Raw genomic sequence first — 19695 nt, 5'->3', positions numbered from 1 at the left:
TCTGATCCCCAGGGAAAGGCAGAGGGGAGCAGCAGGACCCTGTGGGGAGCAGTGAGGAGTCAAGAGGAGGTTTTTCCCCTTGGCGTTCCTTGTGTATTTTCTTTTTTGATTGTTTGGGGTTTTGTTTTAAAACATACTCATAGGGGCGCCTGGGTGGCGCAGTCGGTTAAGCATCCGACTTCAGCCAGGTCACGATCTCGCGGTCCGTGAGTTCGAGCCCCGCGTCAGGCTCTGGGCTGATGGCTCAGAGCCTGGAGCCTGTTTCCGATTCTGTGTCTCCCTCTCTCTCTGCCCCTCCCCCTTCATGCTCTCTCTCTGTCCCAAAAATAAATAAATGTTGAAAAACAAAACAAAAATAAATAAATAAATAAATAAATAAATAAATAAAAAATAAAACGTACTCATATTTCCAAGTAAGAAACAAATTCACATGACTAAAATCCAGAGATGGGAATAAACGGTCAAATGTCCTTTTCCACTGCAGCTTTTCAGCCACCCAGATATCCACAACCTCACCGGGTCCTCTGAATGCCCTTTCAGAGATAACCCATGTGTGTTTTCCTTTGTTTCCACTTTTCCTTCCCACACATCGCTGCCCACTCACCGTTCTGCTATACCTTTGTTTTCTCAATGTGTATTTATTTTGAGAGAGAGAACGTGCAAACAAGGAGGGGAGGGGCAGAGAGAGAAGGAGAGAGAGAATCCCAAGCAGGCTCCTTGCCATCAGCACAGAGCTTGACATGGGGCTCGAGCTCACGAACCATGAGATCGCAAGCTGAGCCAAAACCAAGAATCAGATGCTTAACCCACTGAGCCACCCAGGTGTCCCAGTTCTGCTAGATCTTTTTTTTTTTTTAATATTTTTTTTAACATTTATTTATTTTTGAGAGACAGAGAGCACAAGTGGGGGAGGGGCAGAGATAGAAGGAGACACAGAATCCGAAGCAGGCTCCAGGCTCCGAGCTGTCAGCACAGAGCCCGACGCGGGCTCAAACTCATGAACCGTGAGATCGTGACCTGAGCCAAAGTCAGACGCTTAACCGACTGAGCCACCCAGGCGCCCCAGTTCTGCTAGATCTTAAGGAGCAGTCTCGTATTTTTCACAGCTGCATAGTATTCCACTGTGTGAACGAACCATGATTCAGGTCAGCCGTCCCCCACTGATGGACATGAAGGTTTTTTCTGATCTCTGGCCATTTTGGTGACTGCATACATCACTCTGTCCAACTATGAGTCTCCCAGCAGGTTGCAGTCCTTGAAGTGGTTTTGCTGTCTCGGGGGTCTCTGCTGGTCCGAATTGTGATACACGTTGCCAAAATCGCCACCATGCAGAGATATGAGGGTGCCTATTTTCTCACACTCTTGCCAACAATGTGTTGTCAAACTTAAAAACTGTTTTAAAAAAAAAGGAAAAACTATTATCATGGACTGTTAAAGCATATACAAAAACAGAGAGGATAGTTTAATGATCACTGTGTCCTCAGTACCCAACGTCAACGTTTATCAACTCTTGGCCAACCATATGGCATCTACACCCTTCCATCTCTTCCAGCCAACCCCCCCTTTCCCTCCAGATGATTTTGGAGAAAATGAAGATATCTTCTTGTTGCATTTACGATTCCTAACTTTCTGCTCTTTACCAGTATGAAGAGTGAAAATGTTTTCTGCGTGGTTTTCCTTTCCATTTCTTTTATCATGAATGAGGTTAAACGTGTTGTCATTTGTTTAAGAGCCGTTTGCATCTCAGTCACTGTAAACCTTTTCTTCATGCCTTTCTTTTTTTTTTTTTTAATTTTTTTTTCAACGTTTATTTATTTTTGGGACAGAGAGAGATAGAGCATGAACGGGGGAGGGTCAGAGAGAGAGGGAGACACAGAATCGGAAACAGGCTCCAGGCTCTGAGCCATCAGCCCAGAGCCCGACGTGGGGCTCGAACTCACGGACCGCGAGATCGTGACCTGGCTGAAGTCGGACGCTTAACCGACTGCGCCACCCAGGCGCCCCTCTTCATGCCTTTCAACTTGCTTCCTGCCTTAGTCTGGGGTGGAGCCTTGCAGAACGCCCTGGCTTTCGGGAGAAGGGGGAGCAGCAGAGAGGGAAACAAGGGGTGGAGAATAAGGGGAGGGGTGCATGTCTGAGAGGGGAACGTCCTGAACGACAGCCCTTCTCTCCCCAGGTCTCGTTCCTCCCGACAAGCCTGGAAAAGGCAGAGCAGACCTTCATCATTGTGTGCGACAACTGCCAGATAAAGGAGCTGGTGACCGTAGGTGGGCTTGTGTGTGCGCCCAGGCCACCTCAGGTTCTGGGGCATCCTGCTGAAATTTCCCCAAGATGCCCACCCGCCTACCTACCTACCTACCTACTTATCTTCCTTCCTTCCTTCCTCCCTTCCTCCTTCCCTCCTTCCCTCCCTCCCTTCCTCCCTTCCTTCCTTCCAGTTTGACCCAGCAAGCATTTAACTGAGTACCCGCTATGTACCAGGTTATCAAAATCACCTCCTTTTGGTCTGGGAAGATGTGGGGACAGGATCTGCGTGCTGAAGGCCCCTGTTACCCTCTTGTGTCCACCTCCTGGGGTCACGATCAAGGCCGGTTGCATGTGGATGATAGCGTCGATCCCGTGACAGCCTTTGGCCACAGAGTCCTGATTTCAGCCCTTTTTATCACCTTACTGTGTCAGGAATTGGGCAGGTGGTTGCTTTGGATCTGATCTATATTTCTGGTGAAGAAAGTCAGCCGGAGCCTGGAGAGCTCACAGACGTAACAGCCCAGCACTTCATACGCTTTGAGCCGGAGAACGTTCAGTCCACAGCTAGAAAACAGCTCATTATTAGAAACGCTACGTGAGTGACCGCTGGGCAGTACCCTTCAACACGCACCCTTTCTCCTTCCCTGCCTGGCCCGGAGCTCCCAGTGGGCCAGGAGGGTCCAGATTTTCCCTGTCCATCATGGTAGCCACAGGTGACTATTTAAGTTGAAATCAACTAAAATTAAACGAAAACTCACTTTTTCGGTGGCCCCAGTCACATGTTGAGTACTAGCCACGTGTCGCTAGCCACACCGGACAGAGCAGATACGTACGTTTTCCCTCACTGCAGGACGTTATAGTGGGCGGTGTTCTAGATTATCCTGGACTATCCTTAGCCCCAGAACGGTTTTGCAGAGAGGTCTTGCCATGCCCATGAGGGGAAGCCATCCACGTCCCAGGATCAGATTGTGGCCAGTGGGTTCAGTTCTCACTGCCAGCCAGGCTTCCCGGGTGACCCCGGGCCTTACCATCTGCTGTCCCTCCCCATCAGCAGTGTGCCAGAGTCCCACCTCCCCATCCCCATGCAGTTGTCCCTGCTCTGTTGGCAGCCAGTGCCGGACAGAGCCGTCCTGGGAGGCCACAGCTGGAGAGGTGGAGGGCAGTGGAGGGGGGAGTTCATGGGGCAAACCTGTGGAACTCTCACATGGTAGGAGACAACCCAGAACGATGTCCTAGGGTCCGTAGCCTAATAGTTAGAGCCTGGTTCCCTGTGTTCACCATTTTCCTGAGTCACCGTGGCTCTCACCCCCAACTGCTATGGTGGGGAGGGGGCAGCTCTCTTACGAGGTCTCTGGCAGACTCTCTGACCCACGTGCTCCCCAGGCTCCTCCACGGACGAGCCTCAGGGCTGACCTGGCCACTTCCTGCTCCTAGAGCAGGGCCCGGCCAGGCAGGGGGTGGGAAGACCGGTCCCGGCAGAGGTGGGATGCGGCCTTGGATCCCCTGCCCCCACAGGCACGTGGAGCTGGCCTTCCACTGGCAGATCATGAAGCCGAACCTGCAGCCCCTAATGCCTGGAGAGACCTACAGCATGGACAGCCTCAAGTACCACCCTGACAGGGAGACGGCCTTCTCCGTCCTGCCCGAGAGAGGGGTTCTCAGCCCCCACACGGACCACGAGTTCATCCTGAGCTTCTCTCCTCGCGAGGTTAAAATGATGCCATCATGGTAGCCACGCATGCCTGGGTCAGGGTACTTCCACCACCCCCTCGCCCATGTTCTTTAGTGACACCGAGGCCACAGCCGAGCCTGACGAGATCCCGGCACCCTCTGAGGCCGGCCCGTAGCCAAGAGTGGGGCTGGAGGACAAAGCAGCCTCTCTGGCCGGGTCCTGACCGTGCACATGCCCGGTCTGCCGCGAGACCCTGGGCTCATATCCTCAGCTCTGGTGTCTCCCGTGTTTCCGCTAAGTCGACAACAGTGCCACCCCTGGGCAGCCCCCAGCACCCCCCGGCGTGTGAGGTGCAGGTGCAGAGCACAAGGTTCACACGGGGGGCTCCAGTGCGAGGCCCTGTGTGTGACTCGAGAGGGGAGTGAGAGCTGGGTGTGAAGGGGGTGCCCTGGGACCCTGTGCCTCTCAGCTCCGCACCCCGGCCTCACTGTTCTGGGAGGGTGTGGTGCCGCCCACGGTTGAGGGCTCTGCCGGTGGGCAACGTCAGGGTCCGGAGGGCCTTTCCTTCCTGTCCGCTTGGGCGCAGCTGAGGGAGGAACACCAGTCTGGAGTCTGCGGTGGCCCCCCTGAGTCCTGGCTCCCGTCCTGGCAGGCCCACACCTCTTCCCCTAGGGTAGGGGGGAGGTAGCAGGGAAGCAGCACTGTGTTTTCCAGAAGGCCTTTGCGGCAGCTAGGCCAGGGGGAGAAGGAATTCCTGCCATGGCTCCCGGCTTCTCCGGGGCCACCTGAACGGAGGGCAGTTTGTTTTCAGGGCGCTGTGTTTGTCTTGCAGCTGAGGGATTTTCACAGCGTGCTCCAGATGGTGCTAGAAGAAGTCCCAGAGCCCACGAGGTGAGCAGGGTCTGGGCCCTGCGCGAGGGCTGGGCAGCGGGGCCTGCCTTCTCCTTGGGGGTCCTGGGGAAGGCAACGGGAAGGGGTGAAGGAGCCCCCGGCTCCCCGGCAGGCTTTGACGCAGGGGAGCACTTTGCCTTGTCCTGGCACCTAGGCCCGGAGGGGCTCAGCCGTGGGGGACAGCTCGCCGGGCTCCACTCAGCGGGCCCTGGGCGGTGGTGACTAACGAGGTGAGGCTGTGCCCCGTGGGGGCGTCTCTACCAGCTCTGCCCCAGGCAGACGGTCAGGGTGGGTCTCCAGTCAGCCTCGTGGAGAGACCCCGGGCTGGGTGCCCATGCCGCTGCCGTGTGGTCCCTGGAGGCAGCGGCAAGGGGCCCCGTCCCAGTACTGTGACGGGAGTTCATCACTGGTTGGCTGGGCCTCTGATTGGAGGGCGCTTAGGAGCTGTGGGGTGGGGGGGGGGGGGTGGGGGGGGTGGGGTGCTTCCTCTTCACAAGACCCCAGGCAAGGGACAGAGGTGAGGGGGCACGGAGGGCCATGCTCCTGGGCCGCGTCGGCTCTTAGCTCCCGGCGGGTTTGTGTTCAGCTTGGAATTGGAAACCCTGAAGGATTGCTCATGCTCTGCGGATGACGTCATTGTCCTGGAAATCGAGGTGAAAGGCTCGGTAGAACCTTTCCAGGTCCTCTTAGAACCGTATGCCCTCATCATCCCCGGGGAGAACTACATTGGTATAAACGTGAAGAAAGATTTTAAGGTAGGCTGTGGTGTCTCCCGAGCCTGGGCTGAACTTGGCATGACTATGGGGGGGGCGGGGGGGGCGGGGTACGGCTGGAGGGGCGGACGGCAGCTTACTGGTTGTAACCCGATGCCGGACTGGGCATGTCTGTCATCTTACCAGCTCCCCAGCATCCCCTGAATGATAGGGCTGCGGAAGCCTTCCCGCGCTCCTGGGTCTCTGGCAGGACACGATGCCCACGGACCCTGCCGCGTGGTGTTGATGGCCAAGAACTAGCGGGGAGGGAGGGTGTCAGGAGGACCCGTTGTGAGCCCGGAGCCCCGCAGTCCTTCGGTGGGTACAGATGTGTGCAGGGGCAGTGCCCGGGGAGCCTGGATTGGGGCATGTCTTGCAGATGTGGAACAACAGCAAGTCCCCCGTCAGATACCTGTGGGGGAAGGTCAGTGACTGCCACATCATTGAAGTGGAACCCTGCGCAGGGACCATAGGTACCGGGGGCATCTCCTGGGGCTGGCTGGGGAAGGAGACCTGAGAGGAGACGGGCCTGTGCAGGCATTCGGGGGGTCCCGGGATCAGCTCCGGCCGCAGCCTGGCACGTGTGGTGGACGAGAAGCCAGCAAAGGCCAGGCACCTGGGCCCAGCCGCAGCCGGAAACGGCCCCGCCCCCTTTCTCCAGCTCACTTTGCCCTCTCTCCCAGAGCCCAACGAGGGAGAGGATTTCGAGTTGAGCTTTACCGGGGGTGTCCCCGGCCCAACAAGCCAGGACCTGCCGTGTGAAATCCGAAACTCACCCTCACCGGTGGTGTTACACATTGAGGCGGCCTTTAAGGTGCTGTTTGGGGGCTGGGCAGCTGGGCGGACCAGAAGGGTGGCAGGGGTAGGGCACAGAGCCCCCACTCCCAGGCGGCCCGGTGACAGGCCCCTCTGGATGTCTCAGGGGCCGGCCCTTGTCATCAAAGCCTCAGCCCTTCAGTTTGGTTTGCTACGCCTGGGGCAGAAAGCCACCGACTCCATCCAGATCCAGAACATCAGCCAGCTCCCAGCCACGTGGTGCATGAAGGAGAGCCTGGTGTGCCTCCAAGAAAGGCAGGAGAGTGTAAGTCAGGCACCTCTGGCTAAATGGACCCCCCCCAGACACACACACACAAGCCTACTGACCCGTGGGGCAGGGACAGTGAAACCTGTCCTGGTGCATTTGGAGTGTTGAGGCTGGAAAGGAAGAGCCTGCCTGGTGACTCCCTCCTGGCAGTGTCCCCAGTTCTCCCCATCTGTGAGGCACTTGGGGTCCCCTCTACAGCAGAACTTAATCCTGAACTGGATTTTCCTGTTCCTTTCTCCACCATCCGATGTGGAAATAAGACAGGGGTTTTTCCTTCTGTCAAAACAAGCTGGGGGCCTCTGGGTGGCTCAGTCAGTTAAGCATCAGACTCTTGGTTTCAGCTCAGGTCATGATCTAACTGTTCATGAGTTCGAGCCCTGCATCGGGCTGTGCACTGACAGAACGGAGACTGCTTGGGATTCTCTCTCTTCCTCTCTCTCTGCCCCTCCCCTGCTGGCTCGCTCGCTCTCTCTCAAAATAAATAAACATTTTTAAATTTTTTTTTTTCAACGTTTATTTATTTTTGGGACAGAGAGAGACAGAGCATGAACGGGGGAGGGGCAGAGAGAGAGGGAGACACAGAATCGGAAGCAGGCTCCAGGCTCTGAGCCATCAGCCCAGAGCCTGACGCGGGGCTCGAACTCACAGACCGCGAGATCGTGACCTGGCTGAAGTCGGACGCTTAACCGACTGCGCCACCCAGGCGCCCCAATAAACATTTTTAAAAAGCAGCCTGAGTTAGGAAGAAAATGGGCAGCTGAGTTGGGCGGGAAGCTCCCGGGCCTCTAGGAAGGGGCAGGTGGGAGGGGTTCACCTCAAAAGTTCAAAACCTCCCGGGGACTGTGCCACCAGGGGGCACTTGGGCATGGACTTGGGGCCCAAACAAGGGCTCCGAGAAAGAACACAGGATTCGTTTCCACTCACAGCCCTTTCCTTTTTCTTGCAAACACGGAAAGTACTAAAAGTGGTTAAGTATTATCATCATCGCCTTTAATTTGCTTTCCTTGGTCCCAAGGAAAGTCCCAAGCAAAGAGCCCCACGTGGGACTCAAACTCACAAGCCCTGAGATCAGGACCTGAGCCGAAACCAAGAGTCGGATGCTTAACCGGCTGAGCCACCCAGGCGCCCCTACCGTCGGGACCTTTAAATCAATGTGAAATCCAGAGCAAGTGGCACAAAACCTCAGTCACTCCCTAGCTGCCAGGGATTCGCTGTAAATCACGGCGGGTCGCCCCCACTCTTCACACAGGTGGCAGCCGCGGCTCCTTAGAAGCCGCCTTAGCTCCTTGGGGTCCGGGTGTGAGGCTCTGACTAGGTCTGTGTGGTGAAAGCACCCTCCCTCTGACTGCTTCCTGCCGAGATCCCCTCTTGCTTGCCCCCTTCCGGGTCAGAACATTGCCCCCCACCCCGTCCTCCATATTCAGAAGCTGAGGAAAGACGGGTGCGGCCACACATCCATCTTCCCTGCCAGCAGGTATTCCCTTTCTCGGGGACTTTTCCCTTCCACTTGACTGGCCTTGTCCTTTGAGGCAACAGCCTCATTTCTCCAGCGGGGCACCGACACTTAGCAGTTAGGAAACTTTGCATCAAATCACCAACACCATTGCCAAGAACCACTGCATGCAAGCGTCCTGTTACGTAGGCTTGGAGTTTAGCGCTTTCCCTCCAGGCTCACACTCACAAAGGGTAACCGCTCTGGCCACCTTGCTAGGCACCCCCTGCCCCATCCTGCCTCTCCCCACATCCTAGTCCCCTGCCCTAGGCACTCTGGGACTTCCCAGAGCACACTTAGAAACTTACAGACCACAGCCAACCTCCTTACTGGATAGAGACAGAGAGGGACAGCAGCTTCTCCAGGGTCGCACAGCTAGCGGGTGGTGGAATCATCGGATCCCAGTTCTCTAATTCCCAGTCTGGGTTTTTCTCCCACTGCGAAGAATGACAACATTTTGTAATTGAAGTAGCCATCAGTTTCATCATATATTAAGATTTATGTCCCAATGGAGGCTGGCACGAATCCTGTCTCAACAGTTCTCTGTACTCTATTCTTTTGAGCTCCCCAAAATAATGTTGGATTTGGGGTTTGCTGGATGTGCTCAGGTCAGGGGCACAGAAACCCAGTCCTGGCCTACAGCATGCCCCGAGGACTCCCGGGGAGATGCCTGTGAGGAACAAAGACCAAGGAAAGCAAAAGGTCTCTTCTTTACTGGCAGAGCTTGGGCCCCATACTTGAGCACACGAACTACTTTTACTGAGAGTTAGGCCGGCCCTTCCCTCCCACCAGTGCCGGGGAGGTGAGCCGTCAGAAGCTAGAGAGCACAGAGCCCAAGACAAGCGCCCTGGACCCGACCTGGCCAGCATGGCAGCTGGGTGGGAGGTGGGGTTAGGCGAAGGCAGGCCCCCACCGGGTGGGCAGGCTGCCCTGCAGGCAAGTGCCTGGCACTCAGTGTCTCCGTCTCCTGGAATGAAGAGACCAAAGGGGGAAACACCCTCCTGGGTGTGATCTTTGCAGGTTCAGTGCCGCCCTCACGAGGCAGTGCGGCCATGGTGGGGGGGGGGGGGGGGGGGGTGGGGAGGCCAGGCCTCAGTCAGACCGGTGCTCCTTATCTCGGTGGGGACAGGGAAGCCACCAGTTCTGCAATTCCAAGTGTCCTCACTCCTCGTCCTTCTCAACTGACCTCCGCATCAGGTGTCTCCCTTCGACATTGAGCCCTCGAGCGGCCAGATCCCTGCTCTGGGGGAGTGCAGGGTGACCATCACCTTGGAGGCCAAGCAGTGCCAGCGTCTGCAGACCGTCCTGGAGCTGGAGGTGGTAAACGGAGCCTGGAGGTAAGAGGGCGTGCGGGGTGGGGGGGGGGGTGGGGAACCGGCTACAACACACCCTGCGTCTACTCACAGTACATTTATGTTGCGCGGCACTAAGTATTTACAGGCATTTCCGAATTGAAAGGTACTGAAACGCGTTTGTTCTATAAAATTTGGAAATTACAGGAAAGAAAATCCATTGCCCGGAGGTAATTCACTGGTGATATTATAGGGTGTATCCTTCCAGTTTGGGTGCTAAAGGAACGTCAGTTAGTGCAATCACTTTCAACAGCACTTTGCGTTGCCCAGTTAAGGGAACTATGTGCATTCCCTGTGACCCAGCATCAGCCCCTGGAGATGTGCTCCTCGAGGGAGACACACCTACACACTGGGAGTCGAGTGCTCACGTGGGATGCTCACAGCCAGCCTGTTCACAGTAGCGAAAACCTGGAAACCATGAACGTGTGTCAACAGGAGAATGGACACCAAAAATCATGACATATTTAAATGAGCAACTACCGCTGTATTCTGGGAAGCACACGCTAGAGATTTCAGAGGTCATTGGTGCTATTGCCTTTCTTTCTTCCTCCCTCCCTTCTTCCTTCCTGTCTGCCTTTTTCTCTTTCTTGTGGAAACTTTCTTAGATCCATAAAAATAGGACCGTATTATGAGCCCCCATGTACCCATCACCTTCAGTAACGATCAAATCACCACTAATATCGTTTCATTCCTATCCTTCCTCCACTTGTCCCCATCCCTTCCCAAATGATTTTGAAGCATAATCCTCATTTTCTTAAGCTGGCTGGCGATATTTTGCTTTTTAAGCTGGTTGAGGGGGATGTACAGGTGTTCTTTTTTATTATTCTTTAAACTGCATATATACTTAAACTGTAGATGTGTGTAATAGTCATTTCTGCATGTATTTAGTACTTCGTTATGGAAACACGTGCTCGTTTTAAATCGTTGGGGTTTTGTTTGGTTTTGTTTTTGCGCCTACTGTGTACGAGACTGCCCACTACCCTGCCCTCTCACAGTGGCAGATATTATCTGAGATTTTATACTGTGACCATCTGATGGGGGGGCGTGGGGGGGGGCGGGGAAGTACCACCCGTGTCTCGTTTGAATGTGTTTTTACACGATTACTAGCCCGGGTTTCAGTGGCAGTGTTCCTCACTGGTCCTGTGTGGCATCTCGTGGGCCTTAAGTACGAAGGACAAGTCTTTCTCCTCTGGGAGAATGCCTTTATTTACGTCTCCCTGCTTCCTTTCCTATCTCTGTCGTTCTTTTTTTTTTTTTTTTTTTTTTTTTTTTTAATTTTTTTTTTTCAACGTTTATTTATTTTTGGGACAGAGAGAGACAGAGCATGAACGGGGGAGGGGCAGAGAGAGAGGGAGACACAGAATCGGAAACAGGCTCCAGGCTCTGAGCCATCAGCCCAGAGCCCGACGCGGGGCTCGAAGTCACGGACCGCGAGATCGTGACCTGGCTGAAGTCGGACGCCTAACCGACTGCGCCACCCAGGCGCCCCTCTCTGTCGTTCTTAAAGGACGTGTGAATCAGAACGTTTACACTGGCAGGCGGTGGAAACACCGAGGTAACCGGCTTGGGAAACTGTTGGCTCCCTCCTGCCCTGCTGCGTCCACGCGCTCCAGCCTTTTCCTCGGTCTGCCCTTCCTGCTTCTCTCTCAGTCTCTCGCCCCCCCTCCCCTCACCCCTGCCTCCAGATCCGCGGCCTTCTGGGTTGGCCTTGCTCTCGCCAAGGATTGGGATCGGCCGCAGGGAGGGGAGCCGCGTAGAGCCGGCACCCGCGCTCCGGAGGTAGACTCGGATTGGTCCTCTCTGGGTCACGTGCCTCCCCCCTCCCCCCCCCATGCCTGCCGGAGGGGGGAGGGGCTGCCTCCCGAAGAAGCTGCTGGGAAAGTCGGCCAGACGACGGAGACCACAGGGGCTGTACGGCGGGACCAGTCGAACCATTTCCCTCCTATCCGCCGTCGCGCAGCGTTTGCGCTCCTTGTTCAGGGACATGACCTGGGCCTTGCACGCCACTAATTTGGCCTTTGGCGGATGCCCTTCTTTTGGCCGTCGGATTTTTAAATGTCAAGCTTTTTGTTCTTGGGTTGTTCCTTTTGTAGAGTAATCTGTTATAGTCTTAGGGATGCAACCGCATCTCAGAGTCCCCCCCCCCCCCCCCCCCCCCCCCGCCCAGGAAACGAGTTTTTATTTCCTCACATTTTGGTTGGGGTCCCGTCTTCACTGTTCAGGTTTCCTTGTACATCACGTAATCCTTGGCTGCCCATTCCCGGTTTTGAGCGGGAGGAGAAGCAGATTTGCACGAGGAGCCGGTGGTGGAAGTTCCCGAGGAAGAGGGTGTGGGTGCGGAGAGCACCCTTCTTCCAGGGAGCCAAGGGGACGGGAGCACCTTCAGCCCCCAGCTACCCGAATCCAGGAGGAAGGACCTATAGGGAAAGCAGCCAAGACCAACGGGCCAGGAAGCCCACGGGCCAGGGCCAGCTCGGCAGATCGCCCCACGCCCTCATTTGTAAATAGGAACGAGGGACTTCGATCTGGAGGGGTGTTTTCCCACGGTGGCAGTCGAGAGCCCAGCGGCACTGCAGGGTCTGTGTCTTTGAGCCCACGCCCACATTCTTCACGGAGCAGGGGAGTCACCGCTTGGCCCTCCGGGCGTTGCCGTGTCGCCGGGCAGTGTGTGGGAGCTCAGGTGTTGGGGCCCTAAACTGGCCACGTTCATGTCGGGGCAGCCTTTGGTTAACTCCTCTGCCCTTTCCCCGCGGCCCACTCCTGCCCCATGAGGCCCCTCGTTCTGTTAGGGAAGCTCTGCAGGGCCTTTGCCTCCGGGATTTGTTCGAGAGAGAGATTATAAGCAGGGAAGGGGAAGAGAGAAAGAGAGAGAGAGAGGGAGAATCTCAAGAAGGCTCCAAATTGCCAGTGCAGAACCTGACATGGAGCTCCAACTCAGGAACAGTGACATCAGGACCTGAGCCAAAATCAAGAGCCAGATGCTTAACTGACTGAGCCCCCCCCCCCCCCCGGGCGCCCCACTTCTTTATTCTTTATGGTGCTTGATAAAATATAATGATACAGGTGTAACGGTGGCTGATCCTGACCCACTCTCCATCCTCCTTCTCTACCCTGCTGTCCTATTTATCCACATCCTCAGGATCTCTCTTAATGGTAGTCATCCTGGTGTGTGCGAAGCGATATTTCATTGAGGATTTGGTTTATATTTTCGTGGTGGCAGATGATGTTTTGCATCTTTCGTGTGCTTATTGGCCATTTGTAGGTCTTCTTTGGAGACCTGTCGATTGAGATCTTTGCCCACTTTGAAAAATAGGGTTGTCTTGTTACCATGGAGTTGTAAGCATTCTTTATGTCTTCTAGATACAAGTCTCTTACTAGGTATATGATTTTCAAATATCTTCTCCCATTCTGAGGATTGTCTTCACTTTCTTGATGGTTTACTGCAAAGCATAAAGTTTTTTAATTTTGATGAAGTCCATTTTCTTTTTCTTTTTTGTGGCTTGTGCTTTTGAGGTTCCATCTAAAAATAACCATTGCCTCATCCAATGTGCACAGCAGCCTTCTTCCAAGAGCTTTGTAGTTTTAGCTCATGGGGTTAGATGTCTGATCCGTTTTGAGTTAATTGTTGTGTATGGTGTGAGAAAGGGATCCGTCTTCGTTGTTAAGATAATCACTTGTTTCAGCACCGTTTATTAAGAACACTGTTCTTTACCCATTGGCTTGTCTTGGCACCCTTATCAAAATAAATCAACTGTACACGTGAAAGTTTATTTATGGGCTGTCTATTCTGTTCTGTTGATCTATAGAACTATTCTTGTTCCAGCACCACAGTTGCTTAATTATTGTGACTTTGTAGTACGTTTTGGAATCAGGAAGTATGAATTCTCCAACATTGTTTTTCTGTGTCAAGGTCACTTTGGCTATTCTGGGTCCTTAGCATTTCCATATGAGTTCTAGGGTCAGTTTATCAATGATTGCAAATAGCCAGCTGGGATTTTAATAGGGATTGTATGGGATCTGTAGATCGCTTTGGAGAGTATATTCACCTTTACCATATCAAGTCTTCCTATCTGTGAACGTGAAATGTCTTTTCATTTATCTAGGTCCTTTTGGCATTTCTTTTGGTGATGTTTGTCATTACATTTGGTAAGTTTGTGATTACCAAACATTTGGTAATGTTTATCATTTTGGTAATGTTTGTCATTTGTATAAATCTTGTACTTCTTCTGTTAAAGTTATTCCTAGGTATCTTTTTTGATGCTTTTGGAAATGAACTGGCATTCCTAATTTCATTTTATGAATATTCATTGCTAGTATACAGAAATACAAATATTTTTGCATACTGATCTTATACCCTACAACCTTGCTGAATTCATTATTATTTCTAATAGTTCTCTAAATAGAAGATAGTGTGTCATCAATATATAGAGATAATTATACTTCTTGTCCAATCTGGATGCTTTTTATTTCTTTTTCCTGCCTAATGCACCTAATACACCAGTACAATATTGAATAAAAGTGGCAAAAGTAGACATCCTTGTCTTGTTACCTATCTTAAAAAGAAAGCGTTCAGTCTTTCACCATTAAGTGTGACGTTAGCTATTGGCTTTTTGTAGATGTCTTTTATCGGGTTAAGGAAGTTCCTTTCTATTCCTAGTTTGCTGATTGTTTTTTTATCATGAAAGAATGTTAGTTTCATTGAATGTTTTTTTCTGTATCTATTGAAACGATCATGTCATTTTTTGTCCTTTCGTTGTGTGTGTTAACAGGGTGTTTTATGTTGATCTTTGGATGTTAAAACCATCCTTGCGTTCTTGTAAAAATCCCATTTGGTCGCAGTGTATGATTCTTTTGATCCGTTATTGGATATGGGTTGCTGATATTTTCTTGAGGATATTTGTATCTGTAGCCATAAGAAATATTGGTCTGTAGTTTTTTTTTGTGATGTCTTTTTCTCGTTTTGCTACTAGAGTAATACATCTTAGAAATGAGTTTGGAAGTGTTCACTCCTCTTCTATGTTATTGAAGAGTTTGTGACAGATTGGTGTGAATTTTTTAAATGTTTGGTAGAATTAACCAGTGAAGACGTGTGGAGGTGGGCTTTTCTCTGTGAGAACTTTAAAAATTACTTAATCTTTTGCGATGGGTTTGTTCAAGTTTTGTATTTCTTCTTGACTCCAGTTTGTGTTGTTCTAGGAATTTGTCCATTTCATCTAAATTACATAATTTGTTCACATACAGTTGTTAATTGTGTTTCCCTGTAATCCTTTTTTATTTATGCATCGTCAGTAGTAATGTCCTCTTTTTCATTCCCAATTTCTGTCATTCAAGTCTTCTCTCTTTTTCTCTTGGTCAGTCTAGCTAGAGCTTTGTTAATGTTGATGTTTTCAAAGAACCAGCTTTTGGTTTAGTTGATTTCCTCTCTTTTTCTATTTTCTGTTTAACATATCTGCTTTCTAATCTTTATTTCTCTCCTTATGCTTGCTTTGTGTTTAGTTTGTTGTTCTTTTGTCTAGTTTCTAGTTCCTTAAGGTAAAAGCTTGGGTTTTTGATTTGAGATCTTTTATTTATTTTTTTAATATTGGCATTTACAGATATAAATTTCTCTCTAAGCACAGCTTTAGCCACATCACATAAACTTTGATAGGTTATGTTCTCATTTTCATTGATACAAAGTATTTTCTAATTTCTCTTATGATTTTTACTTGATCCATTGCTTATTTAGGAATGTGTTGTTGGGGCGCCTGGGTGGCGCAGTCGGTTAAGCGTCCGACTTCAGCCAGGTCATGATCTCGCGGTCCGTGAGTTCGAGCCCCGCGTCGGGCTCTGGGCTGATGGCTCAGAGCCTGGAGCCTGTTTCCGATTCTGTGTCTCCCTCTCTCTCTGCCCCTCCCCCGTTCATGCTCTGTCTCTCTCTGTCCCAAAAATAAATAAACATTGAAAAAAAAAAAATTAAAAGGAATGTGTTGTTTAATTTACACAAATTTTTGTTTCTCAGATTTCTTTCTATTGTTGATTTTTCATTTGATTCTCTTGTTTTTGGAGAACACACTTTGACTCCAAAGTGTGTTTTGGAGTCAAATTTAAATTTTTTTAATTTAAATTTTTTTTAAATATTTATTCATTTTTGAAAGACAGAGAGAGACAGAGCACAAGCAGGGGTAGGGTGGAGAGAGAGGAGGACACAGAATCTGAAGCAGGCTCCAGGCTCTGAGCTGTCAGCACAGAGCCCGACGCGGGGTTCGAACTCACGGACCGTGAGATCATGACCTGAACCGAAGTCGGATGCCCAACCGACTGAGCCACCCAGGCGCCCCGTCCAGTACTTTTAAATTCATTGAAGCTTTTATTTTGAGCTACCTTATGGTCTAGTCTGTAGAATGTTCCGTGTGCACTTTAGAAAAATGTGTATTCTGTTGAGTAGTGTTGTATATATGGCTATTAGGTCTGGTTGGCTTATAGCGTTAAGTCTTCTGTTCCCATGTTTATCTTCTGCTTAGTTCTGTTACTTAAAATGCAGTTTTTAACTCTCCAGCTATTGTTTAATTGTCAGGCTGTCTCTTCAATTTTGTCATTTTTTGCTTCGTGTATTTTGGGGCTCTGTTGTTAGATACATGTGTGTTTGTAATAGTAATGTCTTTTTGATGGATTGACCTTTTTATAATTATAAAATATCTTTGTCTCTAGTAACAGTTTTTATCTTATAATTTTTTTTTTTACTGTTTATTTATTTTTGAGAGAGAGAGAAAGAGAGTGAGCAGGGGAGGAGCAGAGAGAGAGGGGGACGCAGAATCCAAAGCAGGCTTCAGGCTCCAAGCTGTCAGCGCAGAGCCCAATGTAAGGCTCGAACCCATGAACCGTGAGATCATGACCTGAGCCAAAGTCGGACGCTTAACCCACTGAGCCACCCAGGCGCCCCCCTTTTTATCGTAAAGTTTACTTCATCTCACATGAGTTAGTTGTTACAGCCGTCTTTGGAATACTGTTTGCATGATATACTGTTCTCATCCTTTTACTTTCAATCTATTTGTGTCTTCGAATCTGAGATGTTTCTTGTAGACAGTATATAGTGGGAACATTCTTTTCACCTCCATTTTGCCAATTTCTACCTTCTGATTGGACTGTTTAATCCATTTACATTTAATTTAATTACCGATTAGGACTTATGTCTCCCATTTTGCTATTTGTTTCCTGTAGGGCTTCTTTTTTCACCTGCGTTTCTTCATTACTACCTTCTTCTGTGTTAGATAGATGTTTTCTAGTACTGTATTTTAATTCCTGTGTTTCTTGTACTTTTTTAAAAAAGTATTTTCTTTCCTGGGTGGCTCAGTCGGTTAAGCATCTGACTCCGGATTTCGGCTCAGGTCATGGTTTCATGGTTTGTGAGTTCGATTCCCACGTCGGGCTCTGTGCTGATAGTACGGAGCCTGCTTGAGATTCTCTCTCTCCCTCTTTCTGTCCCTTTCCTGCTTATGCATGCTAGCACTGTATCTCTCTCTCAAAATAAATAAATAAACTTTAAAAAAACATTTTATTAATTGGCTGCCCTGGGTATTTTAGGTAATATCTTAATTTTAAAACAATCTAGTTTGGATTAATACCAATTTATTTCAATAGTAATCAGCTTTGCTGCAATATAGCTCTGTTCCATCTCCTTCCTTATATCTTTATACAATATAGATCCATCAACACAGTTTTATAGTTATTGGCTTAGGAGGTTGTCTTTTAAATCAGATAGAATGGGGGGCGCCTGGGTAGCTCAGTCAGTTAAGCATCTGACTTTGGCTCAGGTCATAATCTGTGTGACAGCTCAGAGCCTGGAGCCTGCTTCAGATTCTGTGTCTCCCTTTTTCTCTGCCCCTCCCCTGCTCACACTTTGTCTCTGTCTCTCTCTCAGAAATAAACAAACATTAAAAAAAAAGATAAAAAATAAATAAACCAGATAGAATAAAACAGTTACAAGCAAAAATATATTTATATTGTCATTTATATTACCTATGTATTACCTTGATGTATTTGTACCAGTTAGGGTTCCACCAGAGAAACAGAATGAGTAGTTGTATTTATTACAAGGAATTGGCTTACACGACTATACGGGCTGGCTTCACGCTCCCCAAATCAATAGGACAGGCCGTCAGGAAGGGCAGACTAGAACTCTCTGGCACAAACTGAAGATGCTGTGCACACATTAAATTTCTTCTTTTTCTTGTAACCTCAGTTCTGCTTTGAGGCCTTTCAACTGATTGAATCAGGCCCGTCCAAATCACCTAGGAAAATTTCCTTTACTTAAACTCAACCGATGATGAACATTGGTCATATCTACATAATACCTTCAGACGTCCAGACATGTAAAGAGCTCAGGAGTCATCATTCCTGCTTTCGTAACAAGAAAAAAGCTGAACAAATGGAAACAGTAACTTTTCTAATTTTTTTCAGTGTTTACATATATACATATTTTTAATTTTTTTATGTTTTATTTTTTATATTTGAAAGAGAGAGAGAGAGAGAGAGAGAGAGAGCAAGTAGGGGAGGAGCAGAGAGGGAGAGGGAGACACAGAATCTGAAGCAGGCTCCAGGCTCTGAGCTGTCAGCACAGAGCCCGACGCGGGGCTCGAACCCATGAGCAGTGGGATCATGACTTGAGCCGAAGTTGAACGCTCAACCAACTGAGCCACCCAGGTGCCCCAATGTTTATATATTTTTGAGAGAGAGAGAGAGAGAGGGAAAGACAGACACGGAGTGGGGCAGAGACAGAGGGAGACATGGAATCGGAAGCAGGCTCCAGGCTCTGAGCTGTCAGCACAGAGCCTGACGCGGGGCTCGAACCCACAAGCCGCAAGATCACAATCTGAGCCGATGTCGGACGCTCAACCGACTGAGCCCCTGAAACAGTAACTTTTCTTAGATTCATTAGAGACTTGAGGCCCTGGAGCAGCCACCCCAAGAACCAAAGAGATGGGTGAATGCAGGTCACTTTGCCGAAGCAAAAGCTGCTGAAGCCAGTCAGGGTAGGAACATTCCTGGAGGTTGTGTGGTGTAACATGAGAGGTAAAAACTCTGGAGACTCACCAGGTTCTTGTGGGGAACATTGGAGAAAAATTCTCCAGTTTGGTCAGGGGAAGGGGAAAATAACGCTTCTGAAATATGCCTGGTGCGGGGGGCAGAGAACCGCTTTGAAATAAGTCCAGAGTGTTCTCCACGAGTCCTGCCCAGCAAGGGAAAGACTTCACAGGAGCTTCATCTGACGTGGGGGAAGGGAAATTACCCACCCCAGCCCTCTCTGGTCTTCGTATCTCACCTAAAGGGGGAAAAAAACAGAAGGACTTGTGAAGGTCAAGTCCAGGGACACAACCTCACTAGTACAAGACAGAGACCAATCATTGGATTATAGAGCACTTCCTTTTCCCCTACACCTTCCCACGGCATCAACGGGCCTCGGTATAATAACAGAAGATTGGGGCGCCTGGGTGGCTCAGTCGGTTGAGTATCCGACTTCAGCTCAGGTCACGATCTCGCGGTCCGCGAGTTCGAGCCCCGCGAGTTCGAGCCCCGCATCGGGCTCTCGGCTGATGGCTCAGAGCCTGGAGCCTGCTTCCGATTCTGTGTCTCCCTCTCTCTCTGCCCCTCCCCCGTTCATGCTGTGTCTCTCTCTGTCTCAAAAATAAATAAACATTAAAAAAAAAATTTAATAACAGAAGATTGTGGCCAAAAGAACTGCAGGACTTCAGACTCTATTTAAGAAAGAATTTGTAGAGGGGGCGCCTGGGTGGCTCAGTCCGTGGAGCGTCCAACTTCGGCTCAGGTCATGATCTCACGGCTCGTGAGTTCCAGCCCCGCATCGGGCTCTATGCAGACAGCTCAGAGCCCGGAGCCCGCTTTGGATTCTATGTCTCCCTCTCTGTCTGCCCCTCCCCCGCTGGTGTGCTTGCTCTCTCTCTCTCTCTCTCTCTCTCTCAAAAATAAACCATTTTTTAAAAAGAGTTTAAGAAAAAAAGAGTTTGTAGGTAAACCCAAAGACAACAGGGGAGAGAAACAACAAGGACACTGGAGGGAACTGAAGCCTCTCCACCCACAGCTACAGCGAATAGTAAGCGTGGCCCAGCTCTTAGACGGATGAACATAAAGCTTTGTGTTAAAGCTCTATTTACATCAATTCCGATTTTTCAATACATAATGTCCAGCTTCCAGCAAAAAATTACAAGGCA

General features: G+C 50.1%; 1 protein-coding gene across 6 annotated transcripts in view; it reads left to right on the top strand.

The window, feature by feature from the left end:
- Positions 1-19695, top strand: part of DLEC1 (DLEC1 cilia and flagella associated protein) — a 94605-nt gene that overhangs the window by 60185 nt on the left and 14725 nt on the right. For 5 of the 6 annotated variants that reach the window (XM_045436554.1, XM_045436553.1, XM_045436557.1 and 2 more), the window contains exons 11-19: positions 2177-2267; positions 2680-2842; positions 3763-3955; positions 4752-4810; positions 5397-5565; positions 5942-6035; positions 6246-6376; positions 6485-6643; positions 9336-9475. In XM_045436554.1, the coding sequence (XP_045292510.1) occupies positions 2177-2267; positions 2680-2842; positions 3763-3955; positions 4752-4810; positions 5397-5565; positions 5942-6035; positions 6246-6376; positions 6485-6643; positions 9336-9475 (1199 nt within the window). The remainder of the gene's footprint in view (positions 1-2176; positions 2268-2679; positions 2843-3762; positions 3956-4751; positions 4811-5396; positions 5566-5941; positions 6036-6245; positions 6377-6484; positions 6644-9335; positions 9476-19695) is intronic. The other variant, XM_045436556.1, reaches the window with a different exon arrangement.

This window comes from Leopardus geoffroyi, chromosome C2 (assembly GCF_018350155.1).
Source record: "Leopardus geoffroyi isolate Oge1 chromosome C2, O.geoffroyi_Oge1_pat1.0, whole genome shotgun sequence".
NCBI classification, from domain to species: domain Eukaryota; kingdom Metazoa; phylum Chordata; class Mammalia; order Carnivora; family Felidae; genus Leopardus; species Leopardus geoffroyi.
Note: the sequence above shows the minus strand (reverse complement) of the source record. Positions and strands in the feature narration are given on the sequence as shown.